This window comes from Malus domestica, chromosome 10, assembly GCF_042453785.1.
Source record: "Malus domestica chromosome 10, GDT2T_hap1".
Lineage (NCBI taxonomy): Eukaryota > Viridiplantae > Streptophyta > Magnoliopsida > Rosales > Rosaceae > Malus > Malus domestica.
This window is the reverse complement of record NC_091670.1, coordinates 34935405-34954022: the sequence shown is the minus strand read 5'-3', so window position 1 is coordinate 34954022 and position 18618 is coordinate 34935405. Positions and strand designations below refer to the sequence as shown.

General features: G+C 39.6%; 1 protein-coding gene across 2 annotated transcripts; it reads right to left on the bottom strand.

Moving 5' to 3' along the window:
* Positions 1 to 1692: 1692 nt before the first annotated feature.
* Positions 1693 to 7520, bottom strand: LOC114819268 (protein NARROW LEAF 1-like). Of its 2 annotated transcripts, none has more exons than XM_070806039.1 (6): positions 7031 to 7520; positions 5558 to 6070; positions 5110 to 5253; positions 3906 to 4146; positions 2876 to 3376; positions 1693 to 2692 (listed from the first exon to the last, which is right to left on the bottom strand). In XM_070806039.1, the coding sequence occupies exons 2-6, from the start codon at positions 6056 to 6058 to the stop codon at positions 2262 to 2264; spliced, it is 1818 nt and encodes a 605-aa protein (XP_070662140.1). In that variant the 5' UTR covers positions 6059 to 6070; positions 7031 to 7520; the 3' UTR covers positions 1693 to 2261. The 2 variants fall into 2 exon arrangements, with proteins under 2 accessions (XP_070662140.1, XP_070662141.1); XM_070806040.1 differs by having other exon boundaries at positions 7012 to 7475.
* Positions 7521 to 18618: the final 11098 nt, after the last annotated feature.

Here is an 18618-nt window from a genome sequence, read left to right as displayed (position 1 = left end):
CAGGAGGCCAATCACATAGCTACACATGTCGACATTAGAAGCCAATCATAGCGCCACATGTCAACATCAGAAGCCAATCACAATACGACACGTGTCAATGTCAAAACAAAGCTAGAAACTCTCTTCTATAAAAGGATATCATTCTCCCACAATATTTCCTAATGTTATTTGTACTAAATCATTCACTTGTACTCACTAAATGAAAGCTTGAACCTATGTACTTGTGTAAACCCTTCACAATTAATGAGAACTCATCTACTCCGTGGACGTAGCCAATCTGGGTGAACCAGGTACATCTTGTGTTTACTTCTCTATCTCTATCCATTTACATACTTATCCACACTAGTGACCGGAGCAATCTAGCGAAGGTCACAAACTTCACATTTTCTGTTGTACCAAAGTCCTCACTGATTTTGTGCATCAACAAAATCTTTTGTATTTTCTTTTTTTTATTTTTAGTAGAACAAAATTGCCAATGTGAAATTATAATTTTCGTATCATTTCAAATTATCCGATCGATGTTCTCAGAGACAAAATTAAAGTGTTTGTAAAATATAATAGGATATTAATTACACTAACACCTACTGAGATTTTTCGTATTTCCACAAAACTCTCCTTTTTAAACTTGAAAGTAGTATAACTGATTAATCAAAAGCCTAATAGATCACAAAAGGCAACCGTGTCAAACAGAACCCATGCATGCAAGTGAAACTGTAGCTAACAAAGAATTTCTTCGAGGGCTCTCTATAATTATGTGCGACCTTCGTAATCGTATGCTTTGTCAGATCATACACAAGAAGATTTTTCGCACCCTGATGCAACTGTAGTTCATGACCATCAACTCTCACATGACGAGTTTCATTCTTCCAGGATGGGTCATCCTTTAAAAACTCCAAGGGAATGACCATCTTGTTACTCCATTTGTGTGTCACGAAGTCTTCTAAAAGCAAAACATGAGGGCAGCTTCTACACTATCAGCAAGGGTGCTTATTGTTACCTCTTACATACCCCTCTCAATTTTCCGTCACCGAATCGAATGAATCGAAGAATATCAATGGACAAAAATTAAAAAATGTGTGTGCAACGTAAATGTGTTAATAGCACTCCCCAATCAGCTAAATAGCGATTCCAACTAAAAACCCATAACTTTTCTCAAGTCCAAGAACACTCCCTGTGGAAGAGTAGTAGTGCTGAAACATTCACTCCATATATCAAGAAACTGAACTTCCAAGCACAAATCTAGTCCATAACGAACAATTTCCACCACATAAGCATTCCCTTCAACCTTATTTGGTCCAAAAGAATGTCGTTTCAGCACATACTTGGCATGATAAAATTATTTATTACAGTGACAAGGATCATCTTATTTCCATTTCACCTCAATTTGTTAACTAATTTTTGGACAAACAATAATATCTACTCTAAGAGGAGGGATGGACTTATTAGCCTTACAATGAGCTAGTAATAATTTGATTCAAATTCGCTTTTGACGAGAATCGAGCCTAAGACCTCTTACTTACAAGTGAAGAGGAATACTACTAGACCATAGGACTAAGTGGCGTTAACTGGTTAGTTTTAAAAGGAAAAATAAATACAATTTGAAAACGATGACGTAAGTGCATATATATATGCCAGTGCAAGATTCAACGTCAAAAGGATTTTAAATTTCCATGGCATGTAAAGAAACTTGAATAAAAAGGACACGCCAAACAAAAAAGATATTGAAGACAATGTCTCAATGGTAGCCGCATTTACAAATATAGCCACAATGTGAGTTCCCTTATAGACTACTACTAGACTTATCACTTATGAAGATACAAATGGTGTAGTCCATCATGCTCCCTCCTCTTTCAACCATCAAAAAGAGACCTTCGATCAATTCGGCTCTGAACAAACTAACCTCGCTACCCGAACGCAACATTTTACATTATGTCGTTCGGATTACAATAGCTGCTTATACTCCCACTTCGGGGTGCTAATGCTATAAGGAATAAGGATATTCACTAAAGCGGTACAAATCAAAAGTAAAATCGAGCACAGGTAATGCCTAAACATCTCTCTAAAACATTGTATGCTCCACATATATGACCTATACTTTTTGCCCTTACCAAAACATTCCCAGGAGGAATATAGCAACTGATGAATGAAGTTCACTGCAGTTGCAATCTGGAATAAAGTGAACTGAGAATTTAAAGTCCTCGCTTTGAAGCAACCCCTCGCACGACGGTTACTCCAAGAAATACAGTTTACTCATTCCTACTTCATATGGGTCCTTTACTGCTAAAGAGAGAGTAGCAGTTTTTTCTTCTCTTCGGTTCAGGCTCACCTAACTGCAACGAAACAGATATCTCTTCATCCAAGCTACTCTGCAATGGCAAAAGGTTTTTTGGTACCGGATTTCCCTCTTGATTGTTTTGATTTCCTGGAGATCTGCTGGTGGCACTGGGAATGAATTGGTGTTCTATATTTGGAGCAGTTTCAACACAATTTTCTATGTGAAAGTCACCGCGCATGAATGGTCGAATCAGTCCCTGACAGGACTCACCTTCAATTGGAATTTTCTGAAGATTGAAACCCAAAGGTTCAAAGTTATCTTCTAGCTTATCTTTACAAGGGGGCCGAACAGCTGGGGATGACTCCCCAACTGTGGAACCAATCCCCGCAGCAGCATTTCGTTGCTCTTGGATAGCAGCTATGTTAACAATCAAGCAGAGAACATGAGTCAGGAAAATATGCTGAACAACGCCAAGAGTCAGCAAAAACATAGAACTCCATTCGTATTTTAAGAGTTTGCACACGGTGTTGGACTAAAAGAACAGAACCAAAAAAAAGAGGAAAGGGAAAAACAACAATTGGCTGGTTTAGACGCACAAACCTTGAAACCCTTCCTTGGTTGTTATCAGGTCAAGTTCAAGGAGTTGAAGAAGGCGTCCAAGATCAACTCCACTAGTCCAATTTTCCGGTGGTTGGCCAATTTTTAGTTTCAAGCGACCACGGTTAGCGGTCCCGCCCCAAATGATCCCAACCGGTCGTGGCTTCTCCCCATTCTGACCAGTCAATAGAATGAGGCTTCCACTATCGCCTTCAAGATCAAAACTCTGCTGATTCTCTCCAACAACAAGAAAATCAGTAAAGAAACATATCCCTTTTTCATCATTGTATTCTAGGGCATACGCCATGATGGTCCCAGTCGTCAAGCCTGAACTTCTCCCAACTTTCATCACTTGCCTTCCGATAAGACTGTTGATTGGAGACTGCAAGTCTATGGTGTAGACATCACCAATCTCACCTATGCCTCTTACAGTTGTAATTACATTTTTCAAGTTGAAATCTTCGGCAAAAGGAATGAAGGCACCATCAGCTCGCACAAATGTTTCTGCAGGGGCACCAAATCGTAATAGGCACAGGTTGGAGTCAGAACACGATGAGAACCCAATAGCAAAAGTGATAAGTTGCAGAAAATTGAGACACTACAAATTATCTTGCTCCAGAGTGCTACTCAAATAAATTAGTGGCAGATCAAACTCAACCTTATAACAAGAAATTCAACTGTATGTTTGTGCCTTAAATCCTTCAAACCAAGTTGTGCCTTCCAAATACTGATTGGTTGAAAGCCTTTGTTTCTTAGACCATGCAGACAGAATTTAAAGTATTATGATGTAAACATATTGGGTTATTTTGCTAGGACAAGGCTCGAGGTACATAAACTTACAAATCAATCAATCCCCATTTGTGGATACACAAACTGGTTTCCTCAACTAAGTGATGATAGCCCCTAGTGTCCTTATCTAATTTTCCCCTATGTTCTAGAAACACTTTCAAGCTCATAAATAACAGCTGCTGACTATTTGCAATGGAAGATGTACATAAGCTTCACTTATGGGATAAGGCTTGGTTGTTGTTACCTGGGTTTGTTCCAGCAAATATACCGTACCAAAGATCATCTGTGATAAAAGATGTTGCCCTCTCCACAGCGCCAAGATACACCCCAGGTCCAAGGCTTGGTGGCAATGGATGAAACATTTTCTGGTTTGGATAGTCCAAATCAACTGCCACATGCCGATTTGTGAGAAAACCAACCTGTCGATTTCCTGTTCGGCTTTTAACAATAGCACCCAAAGTTCCATACGTATCCTGGCTAGCAACCTAAAGAAGAAAAAAGCAATTAGGTAAACTTAAATAGTTGAGACACAAAGAGCTCAATGTATATACAGATCTCTGATCAATAAATAAATTTGACAACTAGGGTATGGGAAGTTTTGTAAGTTCATGACTATTCCTGAAAGCTTAAACGGTTAGAAATCTTGGGGTGCAGGCCAATATTCTAATACTCTCCTCATGTTGGCCTTCCCCCTAGCACTAGTGGAACCAACACATAAAACTCAACATAAAGAGGTTGCAGTGGCACGGATATGAACTCAAGATCACCCGCTTTAATACTCTGATAAGTTTCTTCAGTTTACCACTATTCACAATAGTTTCAGTTCCTTGAATTAGAAATAAAGCGAACCGCAAATCCTGCAATTTTAAGAGTAATGAGCAAATTACTGGCCAAATAAGACCCATCCGAATCTTATGTACTGATTATGTTTTAGATTAAATCCAGCATACCAATGCATGATTTTAGCTTGTATTGTTACTACTATCCAGCCGTAAAGAAACTCGTACGATAAGTGTTTAAGGATATGAACCAAACCAATTACATGACATGCATCATCCCTGGAAACCATTCACTTGAACTCAAGCAAGCCAAGTGAAGCAATGGTAACTCTATTATATATTGCAAACTACCTCACCGATTCATTGTCATCCTTGAATAGTTTTTTAATGGAGCTGTAAAAACCTAAATAGCACTTAGGTAATTTTCCAGTTTTGATAGAAGTAATAATCTTCTTAGACCAGCCACTCATAAGATTATTACCTTATCAACTAGCTAACTTGCGTAACCCTCTCTTCAGGTCAATTGCACCTTGGATACTCAGTCTATGAGCACAGCTATTGTTGCCCTCCAAAAGGAAGTTTTACGCATTATTAAAAAAAAAAAATTCTTTATATCACATTAAAATTAAGAAAAGTACTAAATATTAACATATATATTTGTATGAATACCTGGGAACCAGAACCAATGTATGGATCGCTTCCCCTCAAGCCATCTGCGAGCTCTGTGTACAGCTGTTCTTTAGGAGTTGAAACCGGGGAGCCATAATAGGAAAATTCAACAACATCCACATCACACCATACACCTCCTGGCCCCTGCACCATTTTTTAAATGCAGAAAGCAAACAAAACAAGAACCTAGTCAAGGATCAAAACAACCAATTAGCACTTAAAAAAAATCAATACCTGACAAGCTTATCTTGGTGACCAGCATCGTTTCAATCAATAGAAATATACACAAGCATATCATTCAGACCAGTATCATGATTGATGTGAAATAAAGAAATTAACTTAACTGTGATTAAACAAATATAATGCAGCTAACCTCAAAGTAAAATGTCATTGACAATATAATCTAATCTGAAAACCAAAACATAGAAAAAGGACACCAAAATTCCACCTCAAGGGCAGCGGGTAGACACTGCACATGGCTGAGCCATTCCCTGTGAGCTTTACGGGCAACAAAGACAAGAATGGCCGGAATGTCTGTTAAGACACCCTTTCGAATCCGAAACCCAATTGCTGTGCCAAGACTAAAAAGCCGCAATATCTTGCTATGGAATGCCCTGATGGTCATCAGCTCAAGTAAGGTTGTAGCCTGCTGCCCTGATGGCAACCTGCCCAAAGTTTCAGGAAGATCTTCCTTCTGAAGATTTCCAAAATAGTTTGCTCTATCTTCTGCTGCATCACTTAATCGACCCAATGTAGGCCATGAGAAGTAGGCAGCATTGCTCTCAGAGTGCTGACCATTAGATGCAAAAGGCTGGAGGGCCGATGGACTAAATGAAGGTAGATTAGGATGATGACTGCAGTAATTCCTTTCCAAGTCTAAAGCAGACTCCTCAGACTGTGTTGATCCAGAGTGATGATGAAATCTTAAATCTAATCTGGTCCTGTCCATCTTCCCGCTCTCCTACATCACATAAATACATCTCTCAGGAGATCCATATTTATGGTTAAGAAGCACCAAGTCTATGAAGATAACCTGCCTTTAATGATGCTTAGATTCAAAAGAAAAGAAGCACTCAATGACAAAAGAATTTTGATCCCTTCGTAAACAGATACCCCCGGAAAAAAAAGTACACAAGAGGGGGAGAAAGAAATAAAGAAAGGAAAGAAAGAAAAGATAAGAGACTACTATGAGATAGTTCGATAAAACAGAGAAAATTATTAGCATGCCAAAGAACTATGCAAGTTCATAAAGACTGATGAAATCAATCTAATCGAAAAGAAATCCAAGAAGTAAAATGTTGAAACAAGGGGACAATGGCACAAGCTCTTTTGATAGAGAGTACACATTTAAGCTGTCATTTATCTAAACTGACAATTTTACGTACGTTTAATCATCCCAAGCATAACACTACATACAAAAATTCATCCAGAAAACTAAAAAATTACAGACATTAAACGCATATCAGCAACTCTCTCTGTTTCAAAAGGGCTCACAAACTCTTCAAAATGCATCTGAGGAAATTAATCCCATGATAAAGATTGGAACTTTAAGAAAATTAATAAATGAATATACATGACAAGAAGAACACCCCTCTCTTATGCAGAAATAACAAGCAAAATTAAAGCAAAAGAGGGATAAACGACGGGTTAGCTTGCTACAAGCAGAAGAAAAATAAATATATATACATATAGATATATATATATATATAGAGAGAGAGAGAGAGAGAGAGAGAGATAGAGAGAGAGAGAGAGCAAAACCCACATACCATTTCATGAAAAAGGTTGAAATAAACTGAGAAAATGGACCTAGATTGTTCATATTGTTCATAATGAGAGAAGAAGAGACTGAACCCAGATAGAATTTATCAAAACCAAAAACAACAGCAAATTTAAAATCCATACTTAGAGAGAGAGAGCTCACTGATCAACAATGGTGGAGCTGTAGAGGGCCTCAAAGCAAAGCCCTTTGAAGACTTTCATGCCCTAGTGAAGAATTCCCCACACACCCATCATCTAAAACATCAAGATTGTGTGCCACAATAACTCCATCAAACAATCTAATTACCATCCAGCAAAAAGGATCAATATTGTATTTCTGCAGAGAGAGAGAAAAAGTGACAGAGAGAGAAAAAAGAGCAGCTATATTTAGAAAGAGGAGCTTTAAAGCTTAGAGAATGAGAAGGTTTATACTTTCCACACTTTGGACTTTGTAGAGAGAGAGAGAGAGAGCACATAATATCTAGTATCTGGTATTTGTTTTATAAATAATACAAAGAACCAATTTGTTGAGTATTGTTTATGGCACCCTTTTATCTTTATTTTCTTTCTTTTTCCCTTCTCCTTTTATCACCTCATCACATTTTCTTGGTGGGATGTTTTAATGGAGGAGAGATGGGCAGAGAAAGGGAAGTTCATTTTCTTGGATCCCATTGATATTTAATTTGGTAGTGGGGAATAAGGCCCCATCCATATTTGCTCCCCAAAAGTAGCACACTCTTCACCCTAATAATTCAATTCAATTCAATTCTCATCTAGGGTTTGGGGGAAGAGTGATCAATTTTTCATTTTTCCCTGTTCTTTGCATTCTCTTTAGCAATTGTAATTCACATTAAGCTCCTTTTGTTTGCTTAATTCATTAGGGTTTCAATGTGTTTAATTTTTTTAAGCTATGGCTAATTAAGGGTTGATAGATGATTAGTCAAAGAATAGGGAATGATTAGATGTGGGTGCATGTGCGAGAGAGAGTTGGAGACAAACCCTTATGTCCCTCTAATATAATTATCATTTCTATTCTTTAATGGGTTTTATCTCAATAGTGAAATTTCTATAACCCCCCCCCCCCTCCTTCAAATATTTTGTAACCTAATTACAAAATTTCGTGTTTATGATTAAAACTGTTTGTATTATAAATTATTATGTAACGATCATCTCTGCAAAAATCAATTAAAACAAAGATCGTTTAATCATCAAACTGTATAAAAGTAGATGGACGGATTCAGTAAAAGCATGATGAACCGTCTCTCTATTTGGTACAACTAATTGATTAAACATTCTTACTTTTAATTTATTTCTTGCATGGATAATTTTTTAAGGGTAACTTATAATGTGAACAGTTCCAATCATAAACATAGAGTTCTGTGAATAGGTCATGAAGTATTTTGAAGAGAAACTCTTTCTTGATCTTAAAGAGCTAAAGTTGTTTCTCATTGTCTTTCTAGAAGACTAGAACCCTAATTCTAGTCTTCTACAGCCACTCAGAAATGCCTTTACTGCATTATCTTCCAACTTTTCTCCTGCACCACACCACATTATCTTCTGCACTCATCATTCAATTATGAATCATGATATGATGATAATATTAATCACTCTGCTCTGACTAAATTATCAAACACAGATTGAGATTGCTCATGCTAAACAATACTACATCACACATAATTGAAAGTCATTCATATATATATATATATATATATATAATAGGTATATATATGTGTGTGTGTATATATATGTATGTATTATATGAGATATAGATAACAGAAAGCAAGCAAACAAGGCCAGCAATCACTTTTTGCCTGCAAAGACTATTGCTTGGGACCCTTTGAAGTTGGAAGATTGCAACTTTGGATATGTAATCTTTTTTGTCATGTATATATTTGTATTCTACATTTGACAATGATTTAAATTTGCAATTTACCCAGATACCTCAATCCCTCCCAAGCTTGACAGAGAGAGAGAGAGACACTGTTTAGTGAGAGTGAGAGAGAGAGAGGGATCAAAAGACTCCAATATGGAAGATTGCAACTTTGGATATGTAATCTTTTTTGTCATGTATATATTTGTATTCTACATTTGACAATGATTTAAATTTGCAATTTACCCAGATAACTCAATCCTTCCCAAGCTTGAGAGAGAGAGAGAGAGAGAGAGAGAGAAGGGGATCAAAAGACTCCAATATGGTGTCATCATCCTCAGGAAAAAAATTTCTGCAATGCAATTATTTGATCACTGTCCACAAATATGCGCCCCACCACAATGATCTTGTTCTATTTTCTAAAAAGGAGTTTTGATTTTGTTAATTGTAGGAGCACTCCACCACAATGATCTTGTTCTTTTACACAAATTTTCTTCTCTCCCATTTGTTGTCTTTTGTTTTTTTTTGCATAATATGCCAATCTTCTGGTTCAAAAGTGCAACCATTTGTCGAGAGATGATCAAAGCTGATAATTGCCTTTTTAAATTCTCGTAAATTAGAGCAGTTCAAAATATTATATTGTTACTTACAAAAGTGATATATTTTCCGTCTAAAGAGAAGGTTGGAGTTTCAAATTTGGTCTGTGAGACTTATGAGTGGATTGAAGTTGAAGAAGCATTATTCCCTATGAAACCAGTAAGAAAAAAGGTCCTCTCACAATTTGTAACCCTTTTCATTCTCATTAGTCTTGGGGGACCCTTACATGGGACATATTGTGAGAATACCTTCCTCATATCTGATATCCCGAAGAAAAAAAGTTAAACCAACTTTTATTTTCTTGGTACAAAAATAGGTGAAAAGTACAAAATATCAAGAACGACACTGTAAATTTCATTAAAGTTGTATTGTAAATGTAAATAATAATAGTTTATAGATAAATGAAAACTCTCTAAAAAATGAAACTCTTTATGTTTTTTTGCGCAATATGTTATAATATTGACTCATAACTTAATGTTAAACGGTGATGTGAGAGAGTCTCATTGGCATTCTTCTAGTATATAATGGAGAAAAACCTTTGGTCAATGATGAGGTCAACCGCACAAAATCGTGGACTTTTTTCAATTTTGTCACACCCTATGAAAAAGTTTTCTTAATGCGGTGGCCCACCCAATATTCACCCTTTTAGTCCAAGTCCCACAAAGTTGAATTTTCTCTACCATCCTCCATTTTACATGTCTAAATATAAATTATCTCCATTTTTGCATATTATCTCTTGAAACATCTGCATTAATTTTTGTTTTTGGTCCTTCTTACCCTTTTAAGTGACATGTGTTGCCGTTTAATACTACGGTACAGTGATATTCCTCTCCACTTGTAAATGAAAGATTTTAAGTTTAATTCTCGCCAAAGGAGTTCAAATTATAACTAGTCTACTCCTCCACTCTCTTAGTGTAAATAATATCATTAATTAAAAAAATAAAATATGTCATTTTTTATTATAAAAAAAAGTTTAATTTTTTTGGTTAAAAATTAATAATGAAAAATATATGAAAATAACACTTATCGTTTAATTCTCACCAAAGGCTGCTAATAATTCTGTTTGTAATTTGGGTTTTGTTTCCAATTTGGCCCAAACACAACTTGGAAGATATTAAAACAAATAGCCCACTGGGCCAAATTCTCCATTCGAATCGCAGACGTGGCACGATTTCCGTAAGCTCAGCTCAAAACGCAGGAGGCAGAAGGGGAGAAGACGAGCGAAAAACGAATTTAACGAACGATGTCAGAACCGCAGCTGCCGACAACGACGGCGAAATTGGGCGAGTGCGATCGGCTGCAGAGCGCGCTAACGGATTGCCACAAGCGGATCGGCCCGGGTCGGGGTCGGGAGGCGGCGTGCCGGCACCTGAACCGGGGATTGGCGGAGTGCTTGGTGTCGGTGGCGTGCCCGGACGAGTGGGAAGCGGTTCGGAGCCTGTGCGGGAGTGGCGGAACGGGGCTGAAGCGGAGTCAGTGCCAGGAGGCTCAGCTGTCGCTTTCGGTCTGCCTCTCATCGCACCAACACCGGCTCAGCTCAAACGCTGATCAATACAATAATGTTTAATTAATTATTTGTTTGTAATTAGAATGCTAATTAGAAAAAGAGAAAATATGTAATTTTGTTGGATTAAACTTTTTTTTTTGTGTGCCGTTTTGAAGGAAGGCGTTCTCCACATCAAACTTTTGTAACGACGATACTACAACAACAACAACAAAGCCTTTTCCCACTAAGTGGGGTCGGCTATATGAATCTTAGAACATCATTGCGTTCGGTTTTGTGTCATGTCCTCCGTTAGATCCAAGTACTCTAAGTCTTTTCTTAGGGTCTCTTCCAAAGTTTTCATAGGTCTTCCTCTACCCCTTCGGCCCCGAACCTCTGTTCCGTAGTCACATCTTCGAACCGGAGCGTCAGTAGGCCTTCTTTGCACATGTCCAAACCACCGTAACCGATTTTCTCTCATCTTTCCTTTAACTTCGGCTACTCCTACTTTACCTCGGATATCCTCATTCACAATCTTATCATTTCTCGTGTGCCCACACATCCCACGAAGCATCCTTATCTCCGCTACACCCATTTTGTGTACGTGTTGATGTTTCACCGCCCAACATTCTGTGCCATACAACATCGTTGGCCTTATTGCCGTCCTATAAAATTTTCCCTTGAGCTTCAGTGACCTACAACGGTCACACAACACACCGGATGCACTCTTACACCTCATCCATCCAGCTTGTATTCTATGGTTGAGATCTCCATCTAATTCTTCGTTCTCTTGCAAGATAGATCCTAGGTAACGAAAACGATCGCTTTTTGTGATCGTCGCTAGATTGCTCCGGTCATTAGTGTGGATAAGTATATAAATGGATATAGAGATAGGAAAGCAAACACCAGATGTACGTGGTTCACCCATATTGGCTACGTCCACGAAATAGAGGAGTTCTCATTAATTGTGAAGGGTTTACACAAGTACATAGGTTCAAGCTCTCTTTTAGTGAGTACTAGTGAATGATTTAGTACAAATGACATTAGGAAATATTGTGGGAGAATGATCTCGTAATCACGAAACTTCTAAGTTCCGGAGTGTGGTATCGTCTTGACTTGCCTTATCTGTCACGTAGGTAGATGTGGCATCTTCTCTGGAAGTACTCTTCCTCCATCCAGAAGTGGTATCTTTAACTGGTGGAGATGCACAAGGTAATGTATCAATTTCACTTGAAGCTTACTTGTAGTTTCAGGCTTGGTCAAGCGCGATACAAACCATGTAGTATGAGTCCTCCAAGTCGCCGAGCTAGGGGATCTGCTGAAAGATGTGACAGACAAGGTAAGCAATCAGAGCTCCAAGCAATCAGTCCCAGATCAGAACTTTGATTTCGAGTTCCGGCTGATTGTTCACATTCTCCCTATCTTGCAGGCAGCATGAAGGATAAAGAGAAGAAAAATGAGAAGAGATGATATGGGATACTTTTGCTTTTGAAGAAGTAACTTTCCACAGGCTTATTCTTGAACTGGGCTGGAGGGTTTTCTGGTTTCCTCCAGAGTATAAGGCCGACTGAAGAATTTGAGGGTCAAAACAAGTCCATCAAATCTATAGTACGTTCGACCCTGCTGATATGGGATACTTTTGCTTTTGACAGAGTAGTGGATGTATCGGCACGTGTGCTGTTACGCTTGTTTCCACATGCTTCCTTGTATCCTTCTCACTTGTCCTATATGTTCCTCAGGCAGATGCGGTATCTTCCCTGGAAGCATAAAATGTTGAAGATGAGTACTCGAGAACAATGCCAGGTAAGTAATCAAGTAAGGGGTTCCAAGCAGTCAGTTCCTGACTGGAAGCTTGATTCCAAGTGCTGACTGATTGCTCTCTTTCTCCTTGTCTTGCAGGTAAGAACAAGGCCAAAGGAAAAGACAGGGAAAAAACATGATATGAGATACTCTTGCTTTTAACCCTGATAATATGAGATATTCTTGCTCTAATATAGCTTGTTTGCAGAGGTATTATCGGGGGGAAAGAAAGCTGAATATTTAGAAAGGCTTCTTTGGGAGTGCCCTCTCAGATATGAGGAAGGATTGGGCATTTTTGCAGGTCTGCCTGTCTGTTGGGGATGGAGGTCAACATATATAAGAGTCTCCCTAACAACAAGTAGTAATGCTATTCATTTACCATGCTTGGTCATAACATGGTAGTGGGAGCTGCCAGCTTCACATGTTTTAACTCTGTCAGAGCACTTTGAAAAAGTGGTCTGTGGTATCTAGAAAGCTGATGTTGCGTGTAAAGATTACAGACAAGCTTTATCCAAGAAGATCCGGCTCTTGAAGTTGGGAAAATGGTGCCTCTTCGGTTTTCGAACAAGCAATCCTGTTGGAGATCTGGCTCTCGAGATTCGGAGAACAATGCCTTTTCAATTTTTGAGAAAGCAATCCTGCTAGGGGTCTGGCTCTCGAGATTCGGATAGCGGTGTCTCTTCGATTTTTGAGAAAGTAATCATGTTGGGAGTCTGGCTCTCGAGATTCGGAGGACGGTGCCTCTTCGATTTTGGAGCAAGCAATCTTGTTGGGAGTGTTTTCTCGAATGTGAGAAAATGTTTGGCATGTTTGCTAGTCTATCTTACTACGAAGCACAGAGGTTGATACACAGGGACTTTCCAATTATCCAGCAGTGGTACTATTCCTTTACCCTTGTGGGTAATAATATGGTAGCTAGACCTTCAAAATTTATGTGTCTAAACTTTGTTAGTGCTGTTTATTTGCTATTCTTTTACCCTTCTTGGTCAGAGCGATGTAGTGGGAGCTGCAAGCTTCACGTGTCTCAACTTTGTCAGAGAACTTTGGCAAAGTTATCTGTGGTACCCATGAGCTAATGTTGCGTGTGGGAAGTGGGTGATTGAACAGTAAGATTCATGTGCTTTCTACTTCACCAGAAATCTTTGACATAATGCCCATAATTTCCGCAAAGCTGACAGGTGCTGACAAGGCTGGAAAAGTAGGTGACTCTTCGATTTCTGAGATCAGCCCTCGTGGCCTATGAGCAGCCCAGCTTTTGAGAAAGCAAGCTCCTCTTCGATTTCTGAGATCGGCCTTCGTGGTCTTTGAGCAGCCCAACTTTTGAGAAAGCAAACGTCTCATGGTCTTTGAGCAGCCCAGCTTTTGAGAAAGCAAACGCCTCTTCGATTTTTTAAGCTCCGTCGAGTGCAGATTTTTATAGAGGCTGGCATTAAGTTCCAAAGCACACTTGAATCTCCACCAGTAGAAGCTCCATTCTTGCACTTCTAAGATCTTGATTTGTCCGACCTCTTCTCTCTTCAACACCTTTGAAAATGTCTGGCACATCCGACCGTCGTTTTGACTTGAACCTTGTTGAAGAGGCAGCCACGCCTTCTCCAGACAACATATGGCGTCCATCATTCGTCTCCCCTACTGGTCCTCTTACCGTTGGAGATTCCGTGATGAAGAATGATATGATCGCTGCGGTAGTGGCCAGGAACCTTTTCACTCCCAAAGATAACAAACTACTTTCCAAACGGTCTGATGAGTTGGCTGTTAAGGATTATCTGGCTCTCAATGTTCAGTGTGCAGGTTCTGTGTCTAACATGGCCCAACGCCTATTTGCTAGAACCCGCCAAGTTGAATCATTGGCGGCTGAAGTGATGAGTCTCAAACAGGAGATTAGAGGGCTCAAGCATGAGAATAAACAGTTGCACCGGCTCGCACATGACTATGCTACAAACATGAAGAGGAAGCTTGACCAGATGAAGGAATCTGATGGTCAGGTTTTACTTGATCATCAGATATTTGTGGGTTTGTTCCAAAGGCATTTATTGTCTTCGTCTTCTGGGGCTGTACCGTGTAATGAAGCTCCAAATGATCAACCTCTGCTGCCTCCTCCTTCTAGGGTTCTGTCCAGTACTGAGGCTCCAAATGATCCCCCTCCAGTGCCTGCTCTTTCTGGGGCTCTACCGACTGCTGAGACTTCTCCTAAGCAACCTTTGTGAAGGCTCCCTCTTGTTTGTTTATTTTGACTCATGTATATGTACATATTTATGACTTATCGGAGATATCAATAAATAGCTTTCCTTCATTTCAACGTATTGTGTTAAATACACCAAAACCTTCTTCGCCAAGTTCTCTGAATTTTCTTTTGTTGAAGCTTGTATGTTGAAGCTTTGTGAGTGGAGCATGTAGGTTGAGGTAGTATTCCCTTAATTTCCCGAGTGAGAAAAACTTCTCGGTTGGAGACTTGGAAAATCCAAGTCACTAAGTGGGATCTGCTATATGAATCTTTGAACGCCATTGTGCTTGGTCCTGTGTCATGTCCTCCGTTAGATCCAAGTACTCTAAGTCTTTTCTTAGAGTCTCTTCCAAAGTTTTCCTAGGTCTTCCTCTACCCCTTCGGCCCTGAACCTCTGTCCCATAGTCGCATCTTCTAATCGGAGCGTCAGTAGGCCTTCTTTGCACATGTCCAAACCACCGTAACCGATTTTCTCTCATCTTTCCTTCAATTTCGGCTACTCCTACTTTATCCCGGATATCCTCATTCCTAATCTTATCATTTCTTGTGTGCCCACACATCCAACGAAGCATCCTCATCTTCACCCATTTTGTGTACGTGTTGATGCTTCACCGCCCAACATTCTGTGCCATACAGCATCGCCGGCCTTATTGCCGTCCTATAAAATTTTCCCTTGAGCTTCAGTGGCATACGACGGTCACACAACACGCCGGATGCACTCTTCCACTTCATCCATCCAGCTTGTATTCTATAGTTGAGATCTCCATCTAATTCTCCGTTCTTTTGCAAGATAGATCCTAGGTAACGAAAACGATCGCTCTTTGGTATTTCTTGATCTCCGATCCTCACCCCTAACTCGTTTTGGCCTCCATTTGCACTGAACTTGCACTCCATATATTCTGTCTTTGATCGGCTTAGGCGAAGACCTTTAGATTCCAACACTTCTCTCCAAAGGTTAAGCTTTGCATTTACCCCTTCCTGAGTTTCATCTATCAACACTATATCGTCTGCGAAAAGCATACACCAAGGAATATCATCTTGAATATGTCATGTTAACTCATCCATTACCAACGCAAAAAGGTAAAGACTTAAGGATGAGCCTTGATGTAATCCTACAGTTATGGGAAAGCTTTTGGTTTGTCCTTCATGAGTTCTTACGGCAGTCTTTGCTCCTTCATACATATTCTTTATAGCTTGGATATATGCTACTCGTACTCCTTTCTTCTCTAAAATCCTCCAAAGAATGTCTCTTAGGACCCTATCATACGCTTTTTCCAAATCTATAAAGACCATGTGTAAATCCTTTTTCCCATCTCTATATCTTTCCATCAATCTTCGTAAGAGATAGATTGCCTCCATGGTTGAGCGCCCTGGCATGAACCCGAATTGGTTGTCCGAAACCCGTGTCTCTTGCCTCAATCTATGCTCAATGACTTTCTCTCAGAGCTTCATTGTATGACTCATTAGCTTAATACCCCTATAGTTCATGCAATTTTGTACGTCGCCCTTATTCTTGTAGATAGGCACCAAAGTGCTCGTTCGCCACTCATTTGGCATCTTCTTCGTTTTCAAAATCCTATTGAAAAGGTCAGTGAGCCATGTTATACCTGTCTCTCCCAAAACTTTCCACACTTCGATTGGTATATCGTCTGGGCCTACTGCTTTTCTATGCTTCATCTTCTTCAAAGCTACAACAACTTATTCCTTCCGGATTCGACGATAAAAATAGTAGTTTCTACACTCTTCTGAGTTACTCAACTCCCCTAAAGAAGCACTCCTTTCATGTCCTTCATTGAAAAGACTATGAAAATAACCTCTTCATCTATCTTTAACCGCGTTCTCTGTAGCAAGAACTTTTCCATCCTCATCCTTGATGCACCTCACTTGGTTTAGGTCCCTTGTCTTCTTTTCCCTTGCTCTAGCTAGTTTATAGATATCCAACTCTCCTTCTTTGGTATCTAGTCGCTTATACATATCGTCATAAGCCGCTAACTTAGCTTCTCTCACAGTTTTCTTCGCCTCTTGCTTCGCTTTTCTATACCTTTCACCATTTTCATCGGTCATATCCTTGTATAAGGTTTTACAACATTCCTTCTTAGCCTTCACCTTTGTTTGTACCTCCTTATTCCACCACCAAGATTCCTTTTAGTGTGGGGCAAAGCCCTTGGACTCTCCTAATACCTCTTTTGCTACTTTTCGGATAAAACTAGCCATGGAATCCCACATTTGGCTAGCTTCCCCCTCTCTATCCCACACACACTGGGTGATTACTTTCTCTTTGAAAATGACTTGTTTTTCTTCTTTTAGATTCCACCATCTAGTCCTTGGGCACTTCCAAGTCTTGTTCTTTTTTCTCACTCTTTTGATATGTACATCCATCACCAACAAGCGATGTTGATTGGCCACGCTCTCTTCTGGTATAACTTTGCAATCCTTACAAGTTATACGATCCCCTTTCCTCATTAGAAGAAAATCTATTTGTGTTTTTGACGACCCACTCTTGTAGGTGATCACATGTTCTTCTCTCTTCTTAAAGAAGGTGTTGGCTAAGAAGAGATCAAATGCCATTGCAAAATCCAAGATAGCTTCCCCATCCTCGTTTCTCTCCCCAAAACCATAGCCACCATGAAAACCTCCATAGTTGCCTGTCTCCCTGCCCACGTGTCCATTTAAATCTCCTCTTATAAATAATTTCTCCGTCTGAGCAATTCCTTGCACCAAGTCTCCAAGGTCTTTCCAAAATTTCTCCTTCGAACTCATATCCAACCCTACTTGAGGTGCGTACGCACTAATCACATTGATAAGTTCTTGTCCTATTACAATCTTGATTGCCATGATTCTATCTCCTACCCTCTTGACATCTACAACATCTTGTGTCAAGGTCTTGTCCACGATGATGCCAACACCGTTTCTCGTTCTATTTGTGCCCGAGTACCAAAGTTTAAACCCTGAGTTTTCTAGATCCTTTGCCTTAAGACCAACCCACTTAGTTTCTTGAAGGCACATAATATTTATCCTTCTCCTCACCATAACTTCCACTACTTCCATAGATTTTCCCGTTAAGATTCCTATATTCCACGTTCCTAAACGCATTCTACTCTCCTGAACTCTATCCTTCTGTCCTAGCTTCTTCACCCTCCCCCGTCCAATGAAATCAAAGTACTTCTTTTGTGTGTCCCGTGTAAAGTTGATATGTGCATATGCTCTCAAACAACTTTGAGTTGAGTCGTTCGAAAAGAAGTTTCTATGGCCCCCTTGCTCATTTAACACTGCATCCGGGTACCTATGGAGATACAGCGACCCTTGCTCACTTATCACTGTGCTCGGGCCACACAGCACGCCACTTACAGGTGACACCCTAGCTTTAGCGCGATTTCGTTCTGAATTCATTTTCATAAGGATTCGACGTAACTGTGAAGTGCCGGCTGTCGACTACCTGACGCCCTCCCCCTCCTCCTTTACCCGGGCTTGGGACCGGCAATGTAAAATAAACTTACATAGGCGGAGTTTTTGTAATGACGATACAATTAATATATTTCTGGTTTTGTTTTTTACTGAAAACGAGAAAAATCATAAATTAGAGAAGACAATAATACAAGAAGAAATATACAAAGGGGAAACATTTAAGGTGATAATAGTCCAAACCTATCATGCCTCACTACGTGTTTTTAACCTTTCAGTGTTGCATGATCAGTTTGAAACACCGACGACATCATTAACTCAGGAGAGGATTATTAACTACGTGATTACATGGACTTATCACTCGTGGCCATCGCA